The 25,695-nt window shown below is 38.9% G+C and overlaps 1 protein-coding gene across 1 annotated transcript; it reads left to right on the forward strand.

Annotated features, from left to right (window-relative positions):
* Nucleotides 1-249: 249 nt before the first annotated feature.
* gpsm1b (G protein signaling modulator 1b) lies at nt 250-25,313 on the forward strand. The gene is made up of 14 exons (XM_065283990.2): nt 250-664; nt 13,327-13,548; nt 13,708-13,843; nt 14,917-15,059; nt 16,707-16,830; nt 16,958-17,073; nt 17,378-17,533; nt 17,660-17,768; nt 17,842-17,956; nt 18,077-18,132; nt 18,217-18,378; nt 21,063-21,219; nt 21,347-21,552; nt 23,350-25,313. The coding sequence occupies exons 1-14, from the start codon at nt 606-608 to the stop codon at nt 23,530-23,532; spliced, it is 1,944 nt and encodes a 647-aa protein (XP_065140062.1). The 5' UTR covers nt 250-605; the 3' UTR covers nt 23,533-25,313.
* The last annotated feature ends 382 nt before the right edge of the window (nt 25,314-25,695 follow it).

Here is a 25,695-nt window from a genome sequence, read left to right on the forward strand (position 1 = left end):
AGTACCGCGAGAGCGATTCGCGAAATCATACGGAGGAGTCTGCTTGTAAATCGCTCTCGCGGAACTCTGACGTCATCCGGCTGTCGGTTCTTGCGGCGCCGCATGAAGTCGAACAAGACTAATCACACACAACCAGCTTCCTACTTCTAAACGTCACACAAGAGAGGCGGGACTTTGCCGTATATGGACTATTTGCACAATACCTAATGCTGCGTTCCAGGCAACCCGTAACCCGTAACTCACGAGTTCAAAACCACGCCTCACGACTCTGAACTGGGAGTACATCGATCTAGTACGAGTTCACGGGTGGGAAGTCACGGGTTTGACTGCCGTTCCAGTGCACTTTCACCGGTAGAAGGTTGTAAAAACACGAGTTACGGGCTGCCTGGAACGCATAAGGTCGTGAGTCGTGGTTTTGAAGTCGTAACTCACGGGTTTAAAAACCTGCCTGGAACGCACCATAACTTCCTCGCCAGCTGCACGCACATTCACACGCACGCGCGCACACATTCTGACGGCTGTAGTGCGGCTGCTCAGATCTGCAGAGGAAGAAGAAAGCGTTGAGTTTCAGCGGCAGCTGTCTGAGATCTCAGTTCGTCTCATTCATGGCTCAGTCATTAGGCTGTATGGACTCTGATCTGGCCAGTAAGCGGCTCCACTCGAGGTAAGAATGAACCTCAGAGAGAGGAGTGAGGGTCTCATTTGGTTTGGGGAGAGGTGGTAACTGTTAGATATGAAGAAGAGGGTCTACCGGTAGATGAGGCAACAGACGGGCCGTCTCAAGATTTAAGATGACTGTCAGATTGTCTTCAGGGTCTGTACGAGACAGACAGATACATGATAAATCTAAAGACAGACAGACAGTATTGTGTCACACATCAGTATAACGTCACTATTCAGCGTTTTCTTTTATTTTCTGTTCTGACAGACAGTTCCAGCTCTCTGTATTCATGATGCACTCGGTTTTAATCTCAGCTCGGCACGAGACAGATTTCTGCTGAATTGGATCTTGAACTGTTGATTTGACCTGATTTCATTTTTATATTGACTGATGACGTACTGAATTGATTATGCGTGTTGTTGTCCTAATTCTTATGGCAGAAAGTATTTTGACAGGTTAAGTTTCATCTCATTAAAACATAAGACTACAGTCATATGCATTTGTCTTCTTTTGGATGTCTCTGTCCTAACCCGAACTTTCTGAAGGCTTCTGTCCTGTCAGATGAGTGTTGACAGTGAAGTTTGTACTGTAACTGATTGTGTATTGTGATTGACGATGATGTTGTACTGTAACCTATTGTGTGTTGTGATTCACAGTGATGTTGTACTGTAACCTATTGTGTGTTGTGATTGACGGTGATGTTGTACTGTAACCGATTGTGTGTTGTGATTGATGGTGATGTTGTACTGTAACCATTGTGTGTTGTGTTTGACGGTGACGTTGTCCTGTAACCGATTGTGTGTTGTAATTGACAGTGATATTGTACTGTAACCGATTGTGTGTTGTGTTTGACGGTGACGTTGTCCTGTAACCTATTGTGTGTTGTGATTGATGGTGATGTTGTCCTGTAACCGATTGTGTGTTGTGATTGACAGTGACGTTGTCCTGTAACCGATTGTGTGTTGTGATTGATGGTGATGTTGTACTGTAACTGATTGTGTGTTGTGATTGACGGTGATGTTGTACTATAACCGGGTGTGTGTTGTGATTGACAGTGATGTTGTGCTGTAACCAATTGTGTGTTGTGATTGACAGTGATGTTGTACTGTAACCATTGTGTGTTGTGTTTGACGGTGACGTTGTCCTGTAACCGATTGTGTGTTGTAATTGACAGTGATATTGTACTGTAACCGATTGTGTGTTGTGTTTGACGGTGACGTTGTCCTGTAACCTATTGTGTGTTGTGATTGATGGTGATGTTGTCCTGTAACCGATTGTGTGTTGTGATTGACAGTGACGTTGTCCTGTAACCGATTGTGTGTTGTGATTGATGGTGATGTTGTACTGTAACTGATTGTGTGTTGTGATTGACGGTGATGTTGTACTATAACCGGGTGTGTGTTGTGATTGACAGTGATGTTGTGCTGTAACCAATTGTGTGTTGTGATTGACAGTGATGTTGTACTGTAACCGGGTGTGTGTTGTGATTGACAGTGATGTTGTACTGTAACCAATTGTGTGTTGTGATTGACAGTGATGTTGTGCTGTAACCGATTGTGTGTTGTGATTGACAGTGATGTTGTACTGTAACCGATTGTGTGTTGTGATTGACAGTGAAGTCCTGCAACGAAGTCTGTGTGGTGATTGACGGTGACGTTGTCCTGCAACCGAGTGTGTGTGGTGATTGACAGTGACGTTGTCCTGCAACCGAGTGTGTGTTGTGATTGATAGTGAGGTTGTCCTGCAACCGAGTGTGTGTTGTAATTGATCGTGACATCCTGCAACCGAGTGTGTGTTGAGATTGACGGTGACGTTGTCCTTCAACTGAGTGTGTGTTGTGATTGATGGTGAGGTTGTCCTGCAACCGAGTGTGTGTTGTAATTGATCGTGACATCCTGCAACCGAGTGTGTGTTGAGATTGACGGTGACGTTGTCCTCAACTGAGTGTGTGTTGTGATTGATGGTGAGGTTGTCCTGCAACCGAGTGTGTGTTGTAATTGATCTTGACATCCTGCAACCGAGTGTGTGTTGAGATTGACGGTGACGTTGTCCTTCAACCGAGTGTGTGTTGTGATTGACGGTGACGTTGTCTTGCAACCGAGTGTGTGTTGTAATTGATCGTGACATCCTGCAACCGAGTGTGTGTTGAGATTGACGGTGACGTTGTCCTGCAACCGAGTGTGTGTTGTGGATGACAGTGATGATGTTCTGCAACCGATTGTGTGTTGTGATTGACAGTGACATCCTGCAACCAAGTGTGTGTTGTGATTGATGGTGACATTGTCTTGCAACCGAGTGTGTGTTGTGATTGACGGTGACATTGTCCTGCAACCGAGTGTGTGTTGTGATTGATGGTGACATTGTCCTGCAACCGAGTGTGTGTTGTGATTGACGGTGATGTTGTTCTGCAACCGAGTGTGTGTTGTGATTGACGGTGACGTTGACCTTCAACCAATTGTGTGCTGTGATTGTGGATGACGTTGTACTGTATCCGATTGTGTGTATGATTGACGATGATGATGATGTTTAAATCATATACTATAGTTTCAGGATTTTTTGAATAGGTTAGGATAAATGTATTGTCCCATAGGGAAATTTGTCTTAGACCCCTACTGAAAAGGCCAGCTACAATCAGCCCATTTTAAATTGGTGAGTCAGCTGGTCCTCCAGCCTTAGACCATCTAAAAAGTGTCCTAAACCCCTTTGAAACAAGCCTCCTACACCAGCTAAAAGGTGGTTTACTTTATCACTTAAACTACTGCATCACTTAAAACACAAAATAAAATAACACAATACCATACAAAGACACAGATGGGGACATAAAATAAAGAATAAATAAAGTTTGTCCCAACCCATGCGCATATACCACCCCAGACTTATTTACTATTGTTTAATAGCCTACAGAATGAATAAATGAATAGGTCTGTACTCATTGAGCTGTGATTCATTTCCAGTGTTGTGTCTGCTGACTTTCTGAGTTTATTACAGATGAATAATATCTGTTTGTCTGACTCCATATGCTGAAATTTATTATATGAATCTGTATGTGGATTCCGAAGATTTATATTTACGTTTTAATGCATTTGTCAGGCTGTTATCCAAAGTGTGTACTTTCCTTGAGATCAAACCCTTGACCTTTTGTGCTGTTATTGCAACGTTTTACCAGTTGAGCTACAGGAACATGACTGTGACTCCAGAAAGGACCATGACAGGGTTGATAATATTATGTTTCTCGTGTAAAGGTACCATCACATTCAGCCACAAGATTTTAAATCACTTTCCTTGCACTTTTAGTCAAGATGCATTTTCAGTCAAATCATGCTTTTGGAAAATCCAATTTATTGTATGGAATAATTCAAATTGCTAATACATTTAAGTTAATAATGAGATATAATTTGCATTATGCACTACAAGTTTTATATTAGATTAAAGTATTCTGTTAAGAATCTCAAAGTTGTTTCTTCAGCACTATACATTCAGAATCATTTTGAATGTAAAGTTTCTGACGTAAACAGTTCAGATCCATGGCCGGACCGACTTCTCTTTCTGAGTAAGAAAAGCTTTAGCGTTCAGGAACTTTCTGCTGTATGGTTCACTTGTGGTTACTTTGAGGAGAAGAAATGAAGATCTTTTGTTTTGTTTCAGTGATCCGCTGGGCCGTGGTTTTGGGGAGGTGGTTTATTTGGCCAGCACACCAGCATTCAAATCCTTGGCTTTGAAATAACCTGTTTAACTCTTTTGCATCTGACCAGTTCATCTGTTTATTTTTCTCTTCTTTTTAAGCCATTAGCAGCTACACAAACACAGACATCTACATCTATTAAATCTACGGTCATTACACCAAAACGAATCATTCACATTATATATGATTCATGTTAAACTGGACACTTTAAAAATACAGCGAATAAGTTTTGGCTTGTGAAAAGTTGACATAACTTCTAAAATCAAGTTGAAATCGTTTTTTTAAGTTAAAGTAACATAAAAATATTTGATGATTTGACAAAAATGCTGCGTGGGCTTTTGATCAGGTTATTTAATCTGAGTTCATTCAGAAGGTGAGCGCTGTTATCTCAGAACTAACTCAACTTAACTAATTGGTAAATGCTGGTTGTCAATCTCATTAGGCGTAATTCTGGATTATCCTTCGGAAAATAATCCTCAACTCCATTAGAAAGAGCAGTCGTATCTGTGTCAGCTTGATTAAAGAAATACAACACGTTCACAGTAGAAACATATACAGTAAATAATCTAACAACAGCATTGTCATGTTGTACACACACGAGTGCAAATGCTGAAGCTGTCAGGTGTTAAATATTCATGTCAGATGTTGGCCTTTAACACTCGTGGCTCACTGTGGAGTGACAGCAGATTGATGCTGAGATCAAAGATGTTCATGTCAACGCTCGCTGACATTCACTTCACTTCATATAGTGACTGACCTGAACTAACGTAGGTGTAATGATGTCAAACTCAATGAAAACAGCCTTTGGTGATCCATATGATCTAAACCAATAGGCCAGATTGAACTCCCATTGAGTCTGTATTACATCTGTGACAAAGTAAATATTTCAATTAAACAAAGCTTTCCATATAACTGTATATATGAAATGAAATGAAGCAAAACTTCTGAACCTCTTTTTGTGTCTCTGAATCTCAGCAGATGTGTCTGTAAAGTGTCTGTAGTCTGTAATATAAAGAATAAAAGATGTTTCTGTAAGAATTTCTGCCAAACATCTGTCCAGATCTGAACATGTACCCTTGAACCTGAAAACATGAAGATCTAATAATAGATGAATAAACTGAATCAAGATGAGATGTTTATGTGCAGAGCTCTTAGGTCAGCAGGTTCAGGATTATTGTGTCCTTCAGGAGAATTAAAGCAGCTTCACAACACTGTTTGTCCTGCAGGTGAGCGCTGGCATCTCTGTGTTGTCTTGAAGGTTTGTGCTGTTAAAATAGTTGAAGAAGACTACTACTGCTCAGTGTGGATTATATTGTGTTTGTGGAGACGTTGTGTAATGATGTGGACTACAGCGTCCTCTCTCAGTGATGCTCAGATAGCCGTGTGTCGTCTGCTTCATCACGGCCCGAGACCACCGGCCACTCTGAGACCCCTGAACCTGGAACTCAATGTCTATGTTGAAATGATTCGCAACAAACCAAAATGCAGGTAGATATGGACGACTGTTTCTATAATCCGGTTCAGATGAGCTTATATATTTGCACTTACACAAACTAGAAGTGTATGTATATTTATTGTTTAAGATAGCAGTAGTGTGTGTAACATTAGTAAATGACAGTGTTAAGATATCAAAACCCTACTAGTACCAGTGTTCATCTCTGTCTCAAGAGTTTTGAGGACATGATTAACATTAAAAATCATTTAAATCGTAGTGCTTCTGTCAAATGTTACATATAATATTCATAGTTATCAATTTGTGGTTGAGACTGACCTGGTTTCCAGAACCAACAACCACATAGAAACATGCTAAAAACAACCCCAGGACACCTTAGCAACCACATAGCAAGATGTTTAAAACAACTCCAGGACACCCTAGCAACCACATAGCAACGTGTTTAAAGGATAATTCCGGTATTTAACACTTTGAGTCTCATTTCTGGTTTGTTTTGGATGAACTACAGTGATGGACACAGAAATTTTGACAATGGGTCGTGTCTTGACTTTTTGACTCGTTTAGAAGCGTCTCTTAACTGCTTCAGAATGGAAGTCAATGGCCATGCACAAACATGTCATTAAAACAACACTTAACGTTCATTTTCAAAACTGTACTACTCACCGAGTAGTTTGTGGTGTTCGTTGATGATTAAAAACAAATATATTGGCGCAATGTATGATTTCAATCCGTGTTATTTGCTATAGTGGAACTATTTTTTCAGATACCTCACAACCGCGTATATACTTCCGCTCTATATTTGAGTCAGAAGCGTTAGCACACTCGGCATGCCTGTCAAGCGTCCTGCGAGAACAGCATTAGTGAAACAAAACACAAGAGCACTTTTAATAAGGTAGCCTTACATTTTTCTAACAAACAAACACTCCCGTATCAGAAATTAACAGCACAGTAATTACTGACAACGTAAAGGGTAGGCTATTTAAATAAAACAACGAAAATAAATGAACGAAGTTCAACAAACTAATAAAACGGTAGCATACTTTCCGAATTAAGTTTATTTATAACACTTACATCATCCAATATGTTTTTTCATCAGCAGAACAATAAAGAAGATATTTGCAGAAACCCCAGTGCTCCGTCATGCAAGTCAACCAATCCGCACACTTTAAGAGCTAAAGCATATATATCCAATACAACAGTAATCCCCCATAACTCCGTGTGACATATTGACGTCTTGTGAAGCAAATCAATCAGTTTTTGCAAGAAACTGGACGTTATTTACAACACTATTAGCGTGAATACCAAAGCAGGAAGCGTGCTTTCCGTTTGAGGCGATCTCTTCCACTGGTGGCGTTTGGTGGCTGTTGGCTATGGATGTTGGTCTCTCTGCGCCACCTATAGAGCGGGAGCGTGAAGCGCACTTCCTGCTTGGCAAAAGCTCTGCATTAACGCTGTGAAATATTACTATATATATGAGAATCTCAAAACTGAAAATCGAATGTCAACCCACGGAACGAATATTCAAATATTCTGGTCCAGCCCTACAAATATGGGAAAAATTTCTTCTGAGAGAAACCGAGCGAAAAAACTACAACCACATGTAAACAGACCCTTTTTTGTTTCCCAGTGGCGGAGTGATATATCAGCGAGCAATGAGTCTTACAAGAGAGATCAATGGAATTTTACAAAATGCCAAATAAAACACGACAGAAACTGTATTTCGCTTCACAACTTGTTTTTAAACAACAACGAACACCACGCACCACTCGGTGAGTAGTACAGTTTTGAAAATGAACGTTAAGTGTTGTTTTAATGACATGTTTGTGCATGGTCATTGACTTCCATTCTGAAGCAGTCAAGAGACGCTTCTAAACAAGTCAAAAACTCAAGACACGACCCTTTGTCAAAATTTCTGTGTCCATCACTGTAGTTCATCCAAAACAAACCAGAAATGAGACCCAAAGTGTTAAATACCGGAATTATCCTTTAAAACAACTCCAGGACACCCTAGCAACCACATAGCAAGATGTTTAAAACAACTCCAGGACACCCTAGTAACCACATAGCAACGTGTTTAAAACAACCCCAGGACACCTTAGCAACCACATAGCAAGATGTTTAAAACAACTCCAGGACACCCTAGTAAACACATAGCAACCTGTTTAAAACAACCCCAGGACACCTTAGCAACCACATAGCAAGATGTTTAAAACAACTCCAGGACACCCTAGCAACCACATAGCAACGTGTTTAAAACAACCCCAGGACACCTTAGCAACCACATAGCAAGATGTTTAAAACAACTCCAGGACACCCTAGCAACCACATAGCAACGTGTTTAAAACAACTCCAGGACACCCTAGCAACCACATAGCAAGATGTTTAAAACAACTCCAGGACACCCTAGTAACCACATAGCAACGTGTTTAAAACAACCCCAGGACACCTTAGCAACCACATAGCAAGATGTTTAAAACAACTCCAGGACACCCTAGCAACCACATAGCAACGTGTTTAAAACAACTCCAGGACACCGTAGCAACCACATAGCAAGATGTTTAAAACAACTCCAGGACACCCTAGCAACCACATAGCAAGATGTTTAAAACAACTCCAGGACACCCTAGTAACCACATAGCAACGTGTTTAAAACAACCCCAGGACACCTTAGCAACCACATAGCAAGATGTTTAAAACAACTCCAGGACACCCTAGTAACCACATAGCAACATGTTTAAAACAACCCCAGGACACCTTAGCAACCACAAAGCAAGATGTTTAAAACAACTCCAGGACACCCTAGCAACCACATAGCAACGTGTTTAAAACAACTCCAGGACACCCTAGCAACCACATAGCAAGATAATTCAAATGATTCCAGGACACCCTAGCAACCCCATAGCAACGTGTTTAAAACATCTCCAGGATTTTAAATGAAATGAAATGAATTTAAAAAAGCAACGTCAAACACAATCATTCAAAATATTTTTATTATAATGAAAAAAGCTGAAACAATCTGAAGAACAGCGATATAAATATTTCTTTAGACATTTCCTGAAATAGAGTTTGTAATGCTACTTCTTCTGTGGCACAAATGGCGTTTCTACACGAGAGCCCCCTCTGGCTTTTGGATGTGGCGGCATTTCCCCGTAATTCATTCAAATTCATTCATTGAGAAAATGCGCATTTGCACGATTAATCGTCACAGCCCTAAACCACATAGCAACGTGTTTAAAACAACCCCAGGATATCCTAGCATCCAGATAGCAACGTGTTTAAAACAACTCAAGGACACCCTAGCAACCACAGAGCAACGCATTTAAAACTACAGGACACCCTAGTAACCACAGAGCAACGTGTTTAAAACAACTCCAGGACACACTAGCAACCACATAGCAACATGTTTAAAACAACTCCAGGACACACTAGCAACCACATAGCGACATGTTAAAAAAAACCCAGGATATCAACCACATAGCAACGTGTTTAAAACTACAGGACACCCTAGCAACCACAGAGCAACGCATTTAAAACTACAGGACACCCTAGTAACCACAGAGCAACGTGTTTAAAACAACTCCAGGACACACTAGCAACCACATAGCAACATGTTAAAAAAAACCAGGATATCCTATCAACCACATAGCAACGTGTTTAAAACTACAGGACACCCTAGCAACCACATAGCAACGTGTTTAAAACTACAGGACACCCTAGCAACCACATTGCAAACAACCCCATGCACCCTACCAATAGAAAAGAGAGGAGCTCAAGTGTTCACACTGTAAGACAATGGAAAGTAAGGATTGTTAGGTCTTTGTGAAGTGCGTGTGAAAACTTTGTGTCTTTTAGTAGTTCTTGTGTCAGCAGATCAGATGGAGAATGAGTGAGATGTTGGTGTGTTATAAGAGTCAGACATTGCTGATGTATTTGTTGATTTCTCTTTCAGAGGTGAATGTGTGGTTCTGACTGCAACTAAAGCCAAAATTCCTCTCTGACCACAGAACTGCTGAATAAACTACAACAACATCACTGTTTCATGGAAAAAAGATATTTTACAGAGCTGCCTGTCAAAGTATAACAGCTTTTAATCGCTTTCAGCTCTCAAACTAAGATGTTTACGCTCAAGCGTAATGAAAAACAACCAGCATGTTGGCAAACCAAAAACATAACACATTTTCATTTCTTGAACATTTAAAGTTCCCATGAAATCAATAAAGACGTTTTTTCAGTTTTGCCTTAAGGAAATATATAAACTTGTCTGCTCAAAAAACATTTACAAAAATTCACATTTAGAAATTATAAACACTTAACTCTTACATATCTCACTTCAGCCAATACTGGTTAATGTTTTTATGACATTTTCAGCTTCTCATCAGCAGTGCTGGGAATGTTACTTTAAAAAGTAATTAGTTATAGTTAAAGGATTAGTCCATTTTCTTAAAAAAAATCTTGATAATATAATCACCACCATGTCATGCAAAATGTTGATGTCTTTCTTTGTTCAGTCGAGAAGAAATTATGTTTTTTGAGGAAAACATTCCAGGATTTTTCTCATTTTAATGGACTTTAATGGACCCCAACACTTAACTCAACACTTAACAGTTTCAGAGTTTCAAAGGACTCTAAACGATCCCAAATGAGGCACAATGGTCTTATCCGACGAAACGATTGTCATTTTTGAAAAGAAAAAGAAAAAGAAAAAATATGCACTTGTGGAGAAAGAGGAGCGTTCAGATGTTGTTGTATGTTGAATGATACTAATGAATGTCTTTGTGTCAGTTTATTGTTTCAAATGGCCCGCAAATGTGTGTTTCATATATGTAACACACTTGACCTTTCCACAGCATTACACAATTACATGAGGTCGCGCTAGCGCGTCACAGGACCAGAGATAGACGAGAAGTCTTGTAAACACTGGGTCGTAGTTTTGCATACATCATCCGTGACCACTTGACATGATGACGTATTGCATGAGGTCACGCTGGCGGCACACAGGACCGGAGATAGACAAGAAGTTGTTGTTTAAAGGAACACGCCCACATTTTGGGAAATTAGCTTATTCAGCGTATCCCCCAGAGTTAGATAAGTCCATACATACCTCTCTCATCTCCGTGCGTGCTGTAACTCTGTCTGACGCAGCCCCCGCTAGCTTAGCTTAGCACAAAGACTGGAAATGCATGGCTCCAGCTAGCAAACTGCTCCCAAAAAGTGACAAAATAACGCGGACATTTTCCTATTTATGTGTTGTAATTTGTATAGTCACATCGTGTACAAATTACAAGCTCGTATGAGACACGGACATCTTTTAGTCGTATATTGCTGGGAACTATATATTCTCAGGCGCAGCGCTGCTGCTGGGGCGGAGTGATTTGCTCGCAGCACCTGAGTGAGAAGCCCCGTGGTGAGGAGCAGAGAGTTCGCTCAGAGTTGGAGTAACGGAGTTAGCGATTGCTAGGTAGTAAATTTATTACAATCATGGGTGTTTACTGTATTGTAAAGAGCTGCAACAATAAACAGGGGAGACCAGGTAATACCATGATGTTTCACAGAATTCCAACTAAAAACGCTGACCTGATGAAACAATGGCTGCTTGCTCTGGATATAGACCCACACACACCTGTAGCCACCATCAAGGGCTATCGTGTTTGCTCAGAGCATTTCAGAGAGGATGACTATTTTCATAAAATGGAATTTGCTACACGGACAATGAAACGTGTGCTGAAGGATACGGCCATCCCATCTATCGTACAGACAGGACAAAGTGGATCACCTGCGGCTACGGTAAGTGTCCCGTTATGTTCGATGACTAGTTTACTGTAGAGTGCCATTAGCTAGACGTAATATAACGTTAGTGACACTATTACATGAACAGGGTGGTCACTACTATTGCACTTCCCGGGCCCTATGTAATTTTAGTAATTATTATGTTGTCAAGAACGCGCTATATCGCCCGAGTAACAAACGAACGGTTTTTGAGGTAACTCATTACTGTAGCCTTCACCTGGCTGTTGAATTAGAGGGGGAAGATTTGTGACCCTGTTTGTACAATAGTTGCCTACTGTCTGTGGGTTCATTGTGCAAAAACAATTTGCTTTGTGCTATTACTTTCACCTTATTCTATAATAATAATAATTTTTATTTTATGTAACTTAGCGCCTTTCAATGTTATTTCTCAAAGCGCTTTAGAAGTATGAAGCAAGATAAAAAAATAACGGGTCTCACTCAGGTGCTGCGAGCAAATCACTCCGCCCCAGCAGCAGCGCTGCGCCTGAGAATATATAGTTCCCAGCAATATACGACTAAAAGATGTCCGTGTCTCATACGAGCTTGTTATTTGTACACGATGTGACTATACAAATTACAACACATAAATAGGAAAATGTCCGCGTTATTTTGTCACTTTTTGGGAGCAGTTTGCTAGCTGGAGCCATGCATTTCCAGTCTTTGTGCTAAGCTAAACTAGCGGGGGCTGCGTCAGACAGAGTTACAGCACGCACGGAGATGAGAGAGGTATGTATGGACTTATCTAACTCTGGGGGATACGGTGAATAAGCTAATTTCCCAAAATGTGGGCGTGTTCCTTTAAAAGTGCATTTTTTTTTTTCAAAAATGACAATTGTTTCGCTAGATAAGACCCTTGTGCCTCGTTTGGGATCGTTTAAAGTCCTTATAAACTCTTGTTAAAAAAAACTGTGTTGAGTTAAGTGTTAAGTGTTGGGCTCTATTAAAGTCCATTAAAATGAGAAAAATCCTGGAATGTTTTCCTCAAAAAACAAAATTTCTTCTCGACTGAACAAAGAAAGACATCAACATTTTTAAATACATGGTGGTGAGTAAATTATTATTATTTTTTTTTAAGAAAATGGACTAATCCTTTACTAGTTACTTCTTACAAATAATAACTGATTTAGTAACTGCATTACATCATTATGAAAGTAACTAATTACCAGGGAAGTAACTATTGTGTTGATCTGTTAAATGAATGAAATGGACACTAAAGAGAAAGCGGTCAGTTTGTGTCAGCATGTGATGATGTGAGGTGATTCATTAGATCAGATTTACAGACATGGATACTCTTTCTTCATGGGCATAAGTTGAACGTTACATAAACATCTTGCCTTTCACCTCAACAGAAGTCCAGTCTGTGAGATAAACTAAACACTTTTGGTTATTTTTAAAGGAGGAGGAGCCACTCAATATCTCTTTCACCCTAACTTCCCACCATTTCAGTGAAAATTACATCAACACATTAAAAAAGGTTTACATATCAAGACATTTCATTATGTAAAATGTTTGGGCTAAATCTCAAAACATGACATTTTTAATGTCCTATTGGGATGAGTTTATTCTTGTAGTTTTTATTATAAATAATATTAATACTTTAAGCTTGCAGTTGTATGATTTTCTCATGAATTTTGTTTTAAAGTGCTAATATTTTTGTTTGTTTTAATCATAGTAGTTTATCTTTGAATACATAACACAACATATAAAAGTCAAATCCTCTCTTGTTTGTTGTGTTTTTTTCAGAATGGAGGCGTCATGTTTGGAGTTGGCATTGGAGGGTGAGCGGTTGTGTAAGTCAGGTGATTTTAAAGGTGGTACAGCTTTCTTTGAAGCCGCTGTTCAGGTGGGAACAGAAGATTTAAAGACCCTCAGTGCCATTTACAGTCAGCTGGGAAACGCTTACTTCTACCTGAAAGAGTACGGCAAAGCTCTGGAGTATCATCGACATGACCTGACGCTCGCTCGGTAACTAACATCAATCTCAACAACAACTCAAAATACATCATAAAGTTATTAGGAGGGTTTGACTTTCATTGACAAACACACCTAATGTTATGTTTAAATTCCAGTAAAATTGAAATATTTTGTTTTCACTTCATGTTGCATGGGACGTGATGTCATCAGAACGATAGGCGATCGTATCGGGGAGGGAAAAGCCAGCGGGAATCTGGGAAACACGTTGAAGGTTCTGGGCCGATATGATGAAGCGGCCGTTTGCTGTCAGAGACATCTGGACATTTCTCAAGAACAAGGAGACAAGGTCAAACAACTACACCTAAAATCTCTCCATAGATAGAAACCTCACAGCAGTTAAACATTAATATAGTTTGTCGATCGTGACACATTTCCCTCACCTTTATATAGAAAGGTTGTGAATGTGGTTATGCCAGTGTTATGAAGCATTCACACCAGACAGAAAATGAAGCATTAAGCGCGAGTTATTTACATGTTAGTCAATGCAAAGAGGCGATAGACATTCTGCGGTGCGGCGGCTCGAACTGAGCGTTTCAGGCATTTTGACGTGTAACACATTATTCACGCAAATTAGTTGAAAAATTTGAACTTTGGTGGATATTCGCACCATGTTAACCAATCAGGAGCTTGCTCTAGTAGTGACTTGATTACGACGTATCGAGCTGAGGCAGAAAAATACGAAACAACAATGGAGGACAAAATCATTGTTGGTCGCTGTATGTGGAAACTCGGAGCTGAACGACAAATGTTCGTACTTTTATAGAAAGGGGAATAAAAAGGATCTTGCTTGGAAGAAAGTGAGTGAGGAGGTTAAACAATCTGGTAAGTTGTAATAAACGCTCTTGACTCAATTTGACCTGTATATATACATATTGAGACTACAAGATAACTAAAGCTGGCAAATTAAGCGTATTTGCGTCTGAACTTCACGCGCCAATGATGAAAATTTCATGCGCCAATGAAGTGAGTAAACTCAAAATTTCAAGCGATCAACTACGCGTGATTTATTAGCTTCATTCGCATCTGGTTTGAACGCACAATAAGTGTTCATTGTGAATACTGCAAAAACAAACAAATAAAACAATTATTATATAAAAACATGTTATGTATATTTTCTTAATACAGAAAGTCAAACAGAATAACTTTATTACCTTTTGATTACATTGAACATACCAGCAGCACATGTCTCTTTCTGTCTAATGCATGAAATAGTATTAAATGCTGTCTGATTCTCTTAACACATGAAATATCTTCCTGTTAAGTCTTAGTAAAAGCAGCTCTGTTAGAATTAGAAATGAAATGAAAATGAAAGTTGTACATGTCAATAAACTGTTCTTGCTTCTTGTTAAACATTGCCAGGTGGGTGAGGCGCGGGCGCTGTATAACATTGGAAACGTCTTTCATGCCAAGGGTAAACAGCAGCTGTGGGGTTGTTCACAAGATCCAGGAGATCTTCATCCTGATGTTCGAGACACTTTACAGCGAGCTACAGCCTTCTATGAGTGAGTCTGACGTACACATCATCATATACATTTACACTTAAACAATACTCTACACATGACATGAGGATAAACGATCTGAATCCAACGAGACTCTCACTCTTATCAGAAGGTTAAGCGGCACATAAACCAGACACTCGACTGAAGACATAAAACATCAACAGTTATAATCGCATGTGTCTCTGTTTACTGTCAAACACAAAGAACCGGAAAATCTGATCATCCTAAAAGAGGAGAACAGATCATCTACACAAAACACAACCAGGGCTGCAGTTATTAGACAGATTGGTCTATAGAGAGGTAGATAAAGAAGTTAGATTAAACTGTCATGTGTAGATATATGTCAGTATAATAACTGTAGTTATGCACAGATCTGTAGAGAAAGAATCTCTCACATCAGGTCACTGCTTCACATCTGCTTAACTAATACACAACTAATACACAACAATTGGCTACATATACACTCACCTAAAGGATTATTAGGAAAACTTGTTCTGGTCAAGACAATCTCCTGAACTCCAAATTGAATGTCAGAATGGGAAAGAAAGGTGATTTAAGCAATTTTGAGCGTGGCATGATTGTTGGTGCCAGATGGGCCAATCTGGGTATTTCACAATCTGCTCAGTTACTGGGATTTTCACACACAACCATTGCTAGGGTTTACAAAGAATGGTGTGAAAAGGGAAAAACATCCAGTTTGCGGCAGTCCTGTGGGCGAAAATGCCTTGTTGATGCTGGAGGTCAGAGGAGAATGGGCCGACTGATTCAAGCTGATAGAAGAGCAACACAGCAAATTCACCAGTGTTAAATGTACACTACTGGTGTATATATGGGTATATACACGTGTATCCATATAAACACCAGCAGTGTAGATTTAACACTGGTGATTTTGGTGTGAACTTTGACTTAAAATAACCACTCGTTACAACGGAGGTATGCAGCAAAGCATTTGTGAAGCCACAACACGCACAACCTTGTTAAATCAAAGCCATGTAGAATTAAGGCAGTTCTGAAGGCGAAAGTATTAGTATGGTGTTCCTAATAATCCTTTAGGTGAGTGTATATACAGTATGTAAAGATGTGTCTTTGTTTACCAGTATATGTGGTTTTTACATCTCATCTCATCTATAAATCACTCCAGGAAACAGCATGCTTTTCTATTTTATACATTGCGAGGACAATGCTGGGGTAGCAGATGAGGATGCTTATGGTGTCCGTCAGCACCTGACCATATAGAAATATTGCCTCATTTCATTTTCTCTAGGGTTATTATTAAATATAAATCACAAAAGTTCAAAGGTAATACATCTGTGTACATAAAGGTCTTTTCTGGAAATGTCAGCTTCCTCTAATATGTCTTAAATATTTTATAAAAACAGGAACAGTGTGAACTCTTATGTTATTTTCTCATTTATATTTCATTGTTTGTGTTATTTTAAATAAAATGTAGTTTGACAAACTCCAGGGTCAATGGCAATGCTTCTCTTAAATCAATTCTTGCGACTTCTTTGATTGGAGGATCTCTCTGTGGCATTATGGGTAATGTTTTTGTATGCTAGGAGTTTAGCAATTTAAAAAGTGAGTTTGTCTATGGTGAAGATTTGATCTGTTGATGTGATTCAGTCTTGAATAAAATGAATTCTGTTGCAGAATGAATTTGTCTCTGGTTAAGGAGTTAGGAGACCGAGCTGCACAAGGACGAGCTTTTGGTAACCTTGGTAACACTCACTACCTGCTGGGTAATTTCGTTGATGCCATCAAGTTCCACCGAGAGGTACGGCCTTCACATCACCAGATATAAACATGCAAAGATGATGAACTTTGCTCCTTTAGTTTTTGACGGCGTACGTCATGCTAACAGGCATTTTAAAGTAACACACAACCCCTCTTGTTATTCACAGCGTCTCTCCATTGCCAAAGAATTTGGAGACAAGGCAGCCGAGCGGCGAGCGTACAGTAACCTAGGCAACGCTCTCATTTTCCTTGGCCAGTTCAATGCAGCCACCGAGTATTACAGGTAACCATGACAACAGCGCCATCTACAGGACCTGACGTGTGCTGCGTATACACTGCTGTCTTCGTCATCACAATACTGTACATGAAAACTCATCTGTGTAAGATTAGATAAAACAACATGAATGCACACTTCTGTATATTTAACAAGATGCATTTACATGTTTGTATACGTTTACAAATAAGAGAAACAAGCCCACAAAGACATCAACTAAATGTAAAGGAACATGAAGTAAATATTTTCTGATAAAGTACTGGACTGATCTTGAGATGACGTTGTTGGTTTTTCTATCTTCTTTTGTGTTTAGGAAAACTCTTCAGCTCTCTCGTCAGTTAAAGGATCAGGTGATGGAAGCTCAGGCGTGTTACAGTCTTGGAAACACGTACACATTACTGCAGGAGTATGAGCGAGCTATCGACTATCATCTTAAACATCTCATCATCGCTCAAGAGCTCGCTGACAGGTCTCAACATACAAATCATCTCATATTTAATTTACAAAAAAACCTTCTAGCTCATAACAATCAAGACTTATTGATGACTTTTGTACTTTTGTTTATAGTTCTGGTCTGTTTCTGTGTCTCTGGTAGGGTTGGAGAGGGTCGGGCGTGTTGGAGTCTGGGTAATGCTTATGTTTCATTAGGAAACCACCGTCAGGCTTTACACTACGCTAGAAAACATCTGGACATCTCCAGAGAGGTGAGATGAATCGCTTTGTTCAGTAGATTTAAGCTCCTCTTACTGTACTCGTATTCAAATCATTTCTTCTCAGATCGGGGACAGAAACGGAGAACTGACCGCCAGGATGAACGTGGAGGAGCTGATGGAGTTGGTTGGTGTAAAGGAAGCTGATCTTTCTCCATCTGATGCTGAGTTTACAGTTCAGGGTAAGACAGAAGATTTCCCTTACAACCGTCCAGCTCTTATACAGTAGCATTACACACGAGACGTCTTCATAGCGTATATTTCAATTCAATGAAGTGTTTTAAAATAATGCTGATTTTCAGGAGCCAGACCCAAATTCACAAAGAAGAGCAGCATGGACAGCGTTGATCTCTGGAAGGTCAAACACCATCTATCACTTCAGTCATGAGCAAATACAAATAATGCTTTCAAAAGATTTCATCAGATGTGTTTATGATTACAGAATGGAGATGCTCCAGATGTTGATGGTGCAGTGAAAAGGTCAAAGAATCATCAGTCTGAAGCCAACAGAAGAGAATATACAGACAGCCAATCATCAGATGAGAGACAGTGGTTTGATTCACCTGTGGATACTGATGACATCACTGTTCATGTCACACCTCCAGTGAGTGTCTGTCTGTCTGTCTGTCTGTCTGTGTCTCAGTTTGTCTGTCTGTGTCTGTAAATGTTGAGCTTTGTGACATATCCTGCTGGAAGTAGCCATCAGAGGATGAGTACATGGTGGTCATAAAGGGATGTACATGGTCAGAAACAATGCTCAGGTAGACCGTGGCATTTAAATGATTCCCAATTGACACTAAGTGGCCTTAAGTGTGCCAAGAAAACATCCCCTGCACCACTACACCATTGCATTAATGATAAATTGAACAGGTGTTCCTAATAATCCTTTAGGTGGGTGTGTATGTATGTATGTATGTGTATATGTGTGTGTGTGTGTGTGTGTGTGTGTGTGTGTGTGTGTGTGTGTGTGTGTGTGTGTGTGTGTGTGTGTGTGTGTGTGTGTGTGTGTGTGTGTGTGGTCATTCTGAACAGAACACTACATAAAAGACTTCACTGTTTCCTGATTCAAATGTGTTAAGTCATTAAGCTCCGCCCCTTCTGCTGACCCCTAAGGGCTTCATAGTATTGTCCTTAAAGAAACTACACTAAATTATTTTGGCATGGCATCATTATTTTCATCCTCATGACTGTAGTGTAGAGTGATGTAAGATATTATAATGATAAATATATCTTCATGATGTCACTGTGATCTTATTAAAATCATTCAGCCAATACATCTCACAGTACTGATGATCACACTCATTCACATAAAGGTTTATGGGTATGATATTTGTCCATAATGAGGTCACACATTCAGATGATGACACAAACACAAACAAACACACACACACATGCACACACTTTAGGGTTTGACCAAAGGCCATAACACTTGGGTCGGGTTTCTATGGAAACCGTGATGTAATTTAGTCAAAGACCTTTCATGGCTTTTCCATTCTCTCTCTCTCTCTCTCTCTCTCTCTCTCTCTCTCTCTCTCTCTCTCTCTCTCTCTCTCTCTCTCTCTCTCTCTCTCTCTTTAAGTGTAAATGGATTATTGAAGTAAGTGTAATGTGAGATCAGACAGTGAAGGTGTTGTGAGTGAGTGCCGGTGATCTGGATGGACTCTTTGTGACTCGATCAGAATGTGAGGATTTATATCTGCATGCATTTTTCATGTGACTTTAGTGTGTCTTTGTGTGTGTGTGTGTGTGTGTGTGTGTGTGTGTGTGTGTGTTTGTGTGTGTGTGTGTGTGTGTTGTGATGTTTAGTGTATATTTGAGGACTTGTTTTGTCTGTAACATTAATGTGATGTTTTCTAGTCACAGATTGAAATTAATGTGTCTCTCCTTCAGTTTTATTATTAAATGAATGAATGAATGAGTCTGATTGTGTATTGTTGTTACAATGCCGCTGCTGTTTAATGTGTTTATAAAGCTGTTGTTTGTTAATCTATATGACAGTAAAGCAGCGGCCGCAGGCTCGTATTGATCATCATTGATCAGATCATGTGTGCTCTTACAGCTGAATGATCACAAACACAGACGATCAGCTCACAGATGTTCACTTCAGTGTGATCGTCTTGTGTTTTTAAGAGGACATTAGATGATTTATATAGATCAGTGCATTAGATCGTGTTTCACTCCTGAGCTCTTTAGTCTTACTGTCAATTTATCAGATAGTTTCACAGTTTCTGTTGCGTGTTTGTGTGTGGAGGATAAGAAATGACTTACATAGAAATGAATAAATAAATAAATACACATATAAATGCAAAAATACAGAAATAAATTATTATTTAAAGAAAATAGAAATACATTAATAAATAAATGTCTGAATAAATACATGTTCAAGAAAGGTACAAGAGTACAGTACAAATATAAAATATTTATTTATTTATGCATGTATACTTAAAGTTCTCCCCAAAATGAAAATTCTGTCGTTATTTACCCTTTAGTTGTTAATACAAACCCGTATAAATGTTTTTGTTTTGCTAAACATAAAGGAGGATATTTGTATTTAAGCAGGATAAAAGCACCATTGACTTCCATAGTAGGAAAGAAAAATACTATTGAAGTTAATGGTGCTCAAAAATGATTTGGTTACAAACATTGCACAAACAAAACAGAGGGTATTGATGTATTTTAAGATATATCAGTGCAAGATGTTATCAGTTTGGACAGCTCTTATATTTATTTTAGTCTAGGACTAGTCTAATCCCTGTCCGGGAAACCGCCTCTAAATGTTAGTTTTTCATAGATTAAAGACTGCCAACAGGGTTTTGTGATGGTTGGGGATTGGGGTAGGTGAGGGGAATAAAATATACAGTTTGTACAGTAGAAGATACATTGTCCCAGCAAACCACATATGCCAACATGTGTGTGTGTGTGTGTGTGTGTGTGTGTGTGTGTGTGTGTGTGTGTGTGTGTGTGTGTGTGTAGCTGAATGATTGTTGTTCACACACACTGAAAAAATGATTTTCAGGAAAAGATTCTTAGTTTTTTTGTCTTGTTTTCAGTAAAAATATCTAAAAATTCTTAAATTAAGATGCTTTTTCTTGATGAGCAAAACGACCCAGGAATATAAGTCTAGTTTTTAGATCACATTTAAGTGAAAAAATCTGCCAATGGGGAAGCAAATTTTCTAGAATTTAGTGTTTAAGAAAAATGTTCAAGATTTAACTGGAGTTAACTTGAGCATTAAGATCAGACTGAATCACTGAACTAAACTGAGAGCGATGATTGTGTTTCCATCAGAAGCTGAGTCGAGATCATTCAGATGAGGACTGTTTCTTTGACCTGTTGAGTAAATTTCAGAGCAGTCGTATGGACGACCAGCGCTGTAATCTGGACGATCGTCCCAACGGTGACAGCCCAGGAGCTGCAGATACAAACTCTCTGAATGATGTCATCGGTCAGTCTTTACATGATTTCAGTTTATCTTCTGATAAAGCAGACTTGATTTCTTTTCATTAACACATTAAACATAAGTAGATAATGTATGATTAGAGGGAATGATATCTTGTGTTTGATTCCCTCAGACACGAGTCTTCTTACGTCTCCTCAAACTGAGGAACTCTTTGATTTGATCGCCAGTACTCAGAGTCGTCGTCTGGATGATCAGCGGGTGAACGTCAGTAATCTGCCTGGACTCAGAATCACACACAATAATCTGGGTCATCTGTGTGGTGACAGTGATCCTCAGGAGCCCGGTGATGACTTCTTCAATATGCTCATCAAATGTCAGGTGACTGAAGATGAGATTGAGTTATAGGGGGCGTGAACACCAAACCGTTTAAACACGACTGAAAACATGAGGCAGACGCTGACTGTAGGCACTTGCCAGTTTTTTTCAGCTAATTGCTTTGGTTGTAGTGAAACTTCTACATTGTTTATTAGTCGCTGAACGATTCGCCGGTTGGTTGTGATATTTGTCTCGTTCCTCCTCCATTGTGATTGGACAACTTGACATTGACGAGCTGAGCGTATCACCCAAAGTTTAACATTTTTCAACTCTCTGCACTCAGTGTGGACAAAACCAACCAGCCACCGGCGTAAACGCCTCCTTACACGTCTCATATGACATTTATTCCTCACAGTAATTGAATTCCTCTGATGTTAACACTAGCTTTCATTTACAAAATGTTCTGCTTGTAATCATATTGATGGCTCAATCGTATTGAAAAGCCTTCATGTGAACACTTTAATCAATACACAGTCTGATCTGTGATCCGATCATCAGGAGAAAAGAATGCATGTAAAAGCGTGAATCGTAGTATTTTCTCAATCGGATGCAAAAATATCTTGTGCACATGCGCAGAAGAATTGTGCTTAAGTTCACGTCTTATATTGACCTTTTATGTATGTATCACATGATTCTCATCACAGAAACACACAATAGCAAGGTAGCAACACGCATTATTAAGGTAATGGGATCACGCGCTGTACATTCTGCAGCATTCATGTCTTTCATAACATTAGATAGCATCATTACTTTCAGAATTTTTTTCGTTGACTATATCTGAAAACTTTATAAGAACAACTTTCAACTTTGTACATTAATAGATAGATAAAGCGTTAACTCGACGAGAGATGCTGTGCACTGTGTTGCCAAGTCCTCTGCTTTTTCAGATTTGGCTACTGTTTAAACTGTTTTCACAAGTTATTTTTTTGCAGTTAGAGATGAAAGGATTTTGTTTATTAGTTATTGGTATTTAGGCTGTAAATAGTCTTTGGGATGCTTTTGGGATAGTTTTGAATGTCCATTGGGATGGTTTTGATATGCAAATCTGGCAACCCTGGTCTTACATTTGGTTGAGATTATATAGAATTCAGTGGCGGGTCATAACTGCTCATTTGAGGGACGCGTATTCAAAATAAGTGTTCAGAGTGTCATGTGTGTTGCTTGCGTTTTCAAAATATGTGTTTGTTGCATCATGTGAACCATGTGCATCACATGTTTTGTCAAAATAAACGGTTTTTATGCGTGTGCAGCAGGCACTTATGATAAAAGAGACGCTCACATTCACAAAAGACACAAAATTAACAGTAAACTCTGATTACGCATCAGATTATGCGATGAGTATCTGGCAAACACGGGTGTCTCTTTTATCATAAATCCTTTAGACGCAGCAGACACTTATTTTGACAAGACACATGATGCACACAGTATCTATCAACAAGCAGAACACATATTTTAAAAAAAGGAACCACACACTCGATGGGCTACATACATGTTGTGACAAACTTTGCATCAAGCGCCCTTGAAAAAAGAAGTCACCGGCCGCCACTGGTATTATGCACATGCAAACAAACATTTGAATCAGATTGTAATATTTAGGTTACATGTAAACTGTACTGTTGTAACCTGCAATCAGATTAAATTCAGACAGATTGACAAAATTTTGTGCATGTAAAGATATCCAGTGATCTTTAGAGTCTTTAGTGTTGTTTAGATCAGACACATCAGATATGTCAGCTGCCTTCATAAGCTCAAGATGATGGTAGATGTTTAGAAACTCATCTCATTTGTTTATATCTTCAGTCGTCCAGGATAGATGACCAGCGCTGTTCTCCGCCTGAAGGAGGTCCACGGGCTCCCACCGTCCCCGATGAAGATTTCTTCAGTCTCATCCAAAGAGTTCAAGCCAAGAGGATGGACGAACAGCGTGTACACTTGCCATCAGACGAGGATGAGAGAGACCCCACGGGCTCAGATTCGGGATAAATCAACACGGGCCAAATACTGCAGGGGACTATAAAGACAACATGAGTGATAAACATCCTTCATACAGTGTTTCGCAGACACACTTGAGACATAAACACAAGTGCCATCTCAGTGTTTCTCCTTTGGTGCTTTAATTAAAGCCAATCATCTATTGATCCAACAGCATGGTACGATACGCTATGATTCCTCATCACACGTCACGTGATGCTGATAGTGAAGATGACTGAAGCTCTTTCTCTTCTTGATCAATAGAAAACATACACAAACTTTTCTTTAGCACCTTTAATACGACTCATGAGTGAAGTCAGAATCTGCTCCAGATGAATGATGATGATGATGATGATGATAATATGAATGCTAGTGTAATTTACTGTGCACACACAGCACAAGTCGTATTAAACTTCTTACTGCCTTAACTGCAGACTCTGATTGTATTTGTTGATTTAGGGATTTTTTCAAGCACTTGAAGGAGTTTTGCTCTGGTTTTACTGTGTGTTTAGTGACAGTATTAGTGCAGTAAAATCACCAGAGCCGCTAACTTCTGTGCTTTATCATCATTGGATATTTACCTGCTGACATCATTGCACCATAAATGAAGACATGAGGGCTGCTTCTCATCATTTCTGTTTCTCTATCACATTTCCACAAATATATTTATTGAAGGAGTTAAGAGAGGCTGTGAACGGACTGTGAAAGATAATTATAAAAGCTAAAGTTTTAAAGCTTATTGACAAAATTCTGACTCTTGACAGAGGTTTGAGATGTTTGGAGATTTTTGTCATTTAGACATTGATGGAGTCTCTCTCAGTGTCGCTAAAACTGATGTACATAGAGCGCAGCACCAATAATGGCACTCATTTTGTGTAGAAATTATCAAATATAACTTTTTTGTTTAAAGTGGTCATATCATAAAAAAATCTGACTTTTTTCATGTTTAAGTGTTAAAATTGGGTCTCCAGTGCTTCTATCAACCTAGAAAATGATCAACCCAGTAACTTAGTTTTGGTAAACCATTCTCTGCAAACATGTAAAAAATAGCTCACTGAAATTTGTGTCCCCTTGTGATGTCAGAAGGGGATCTTATTATAATAATACCGCCCCTTAATCTGCACTATCCAACCACGGCACTGACATTTAGTGCAGAGAGAAAGAGAAAATAATTGACAGCACAATTGAGTTTTAATTTCAACAAACCACCATTATGGTGATCAGTGTTTGCATTAGCTCATTTGCATTTTAAGGGACACACCCATAAACAGCACATTTTTGCTCACAAAGGGTTAATTTTAACATGTTATAATAAATTTCACAGTTATACTCTGGGGACACCAAAGATTTATTTGACATCTTTGTAAAATCTCATAACATGACCCCTTTAAATGGTTTATGAACTTACTGCCACCTTGCGGTGGAAATGCCATGCCATAAAAAAGCAATGCCATAAAATTTGTTATGAGGGTTCTGTATAATCCTTAAATTTTACATAAAGAGGTGAAAACAGATTCATGATGAAGATGAATTTATTTTCAATGACTCTATAATCAACTAACAATTAAATGAACTAACATCAGTAAACAAATGTTCAGTGTTAATCATCTTTATAAAATAAACACAATGCTTTTCATATTAAACTGTATTGATTTTAACTTATATCACACATAAATCAAATACAGATCATTAGCAGTTCATTTGAATTACCAAACTGTGTTTTTATTTGTGATGTAAGATGATGTGAATTAATCAGATTAATCAGGCTTTTAATTTTCAACTGTTTTGTATTTATTTTCATTCATCAACATGAATGGATCTTTTGCTTTTAATAAAATGTTGATGAAAACCCTGTTAGTAACTCATTTTATTTCATTGCTGTAGTTATACAGCTGTTTGCCAGTAACTTACTGTAGATTTACATTCATGTTAGGCAAGAGTTTGTTTAAAGTTAAATGGAGATTAAACATTAACAAGTCTTTATCTTTACAGAATAAAACTATAAAATAACAGCCTCATGCAAAGCTGTTGCCAGTAAATAACATCAATGTAAATCTACAAAAAGTTGCTGGCAAACAGCTGACAGTAAAACTGTAATTTCAGAAATATTTAACAGTAAAGTGTTGAATGAATCTAGTAATGTTATATATACACCACAGTAATGTAAGAATCAGT

This window comes from Paramisgurnus dabryanus, chromosome 5 (genome assembly GCF_030506205.2).
Source record: "Paramisgurnus dabryanus chromosome 5, PD_genome_1.1, whole genome shotgun sequence".
Lineage (NCBI taxonomy): Eukaryota > Metazoa > Chordata > Actinopteri > Cypriniformes > Cobitidae > Paramisgurnus > Paramisgurnus dabryanus.

Coding starts and splice junctions, on each gene's coding strand:
- gpsm1b (XM_065283990.2), top strand. CDS start 606: ATGGCTCAGTCATTAGGCTGTATGGACTCTGATCTGGCCAGTAAGCGG. Junction 665..13,326: donor AGTAAGCGGCTCCACTCGAG/GTAAGAATGAAC, acceptor TGTTTTTTTCAG/AATGGAGGCGTCATGTTTGG. Junction 18,379..21,062: donor CTGTTCATGTCACACCTCCA/GTGAGTGTCTGT, acceptor TGTTTCCATCAG/AAGCTGAGTCGAGATCATTC.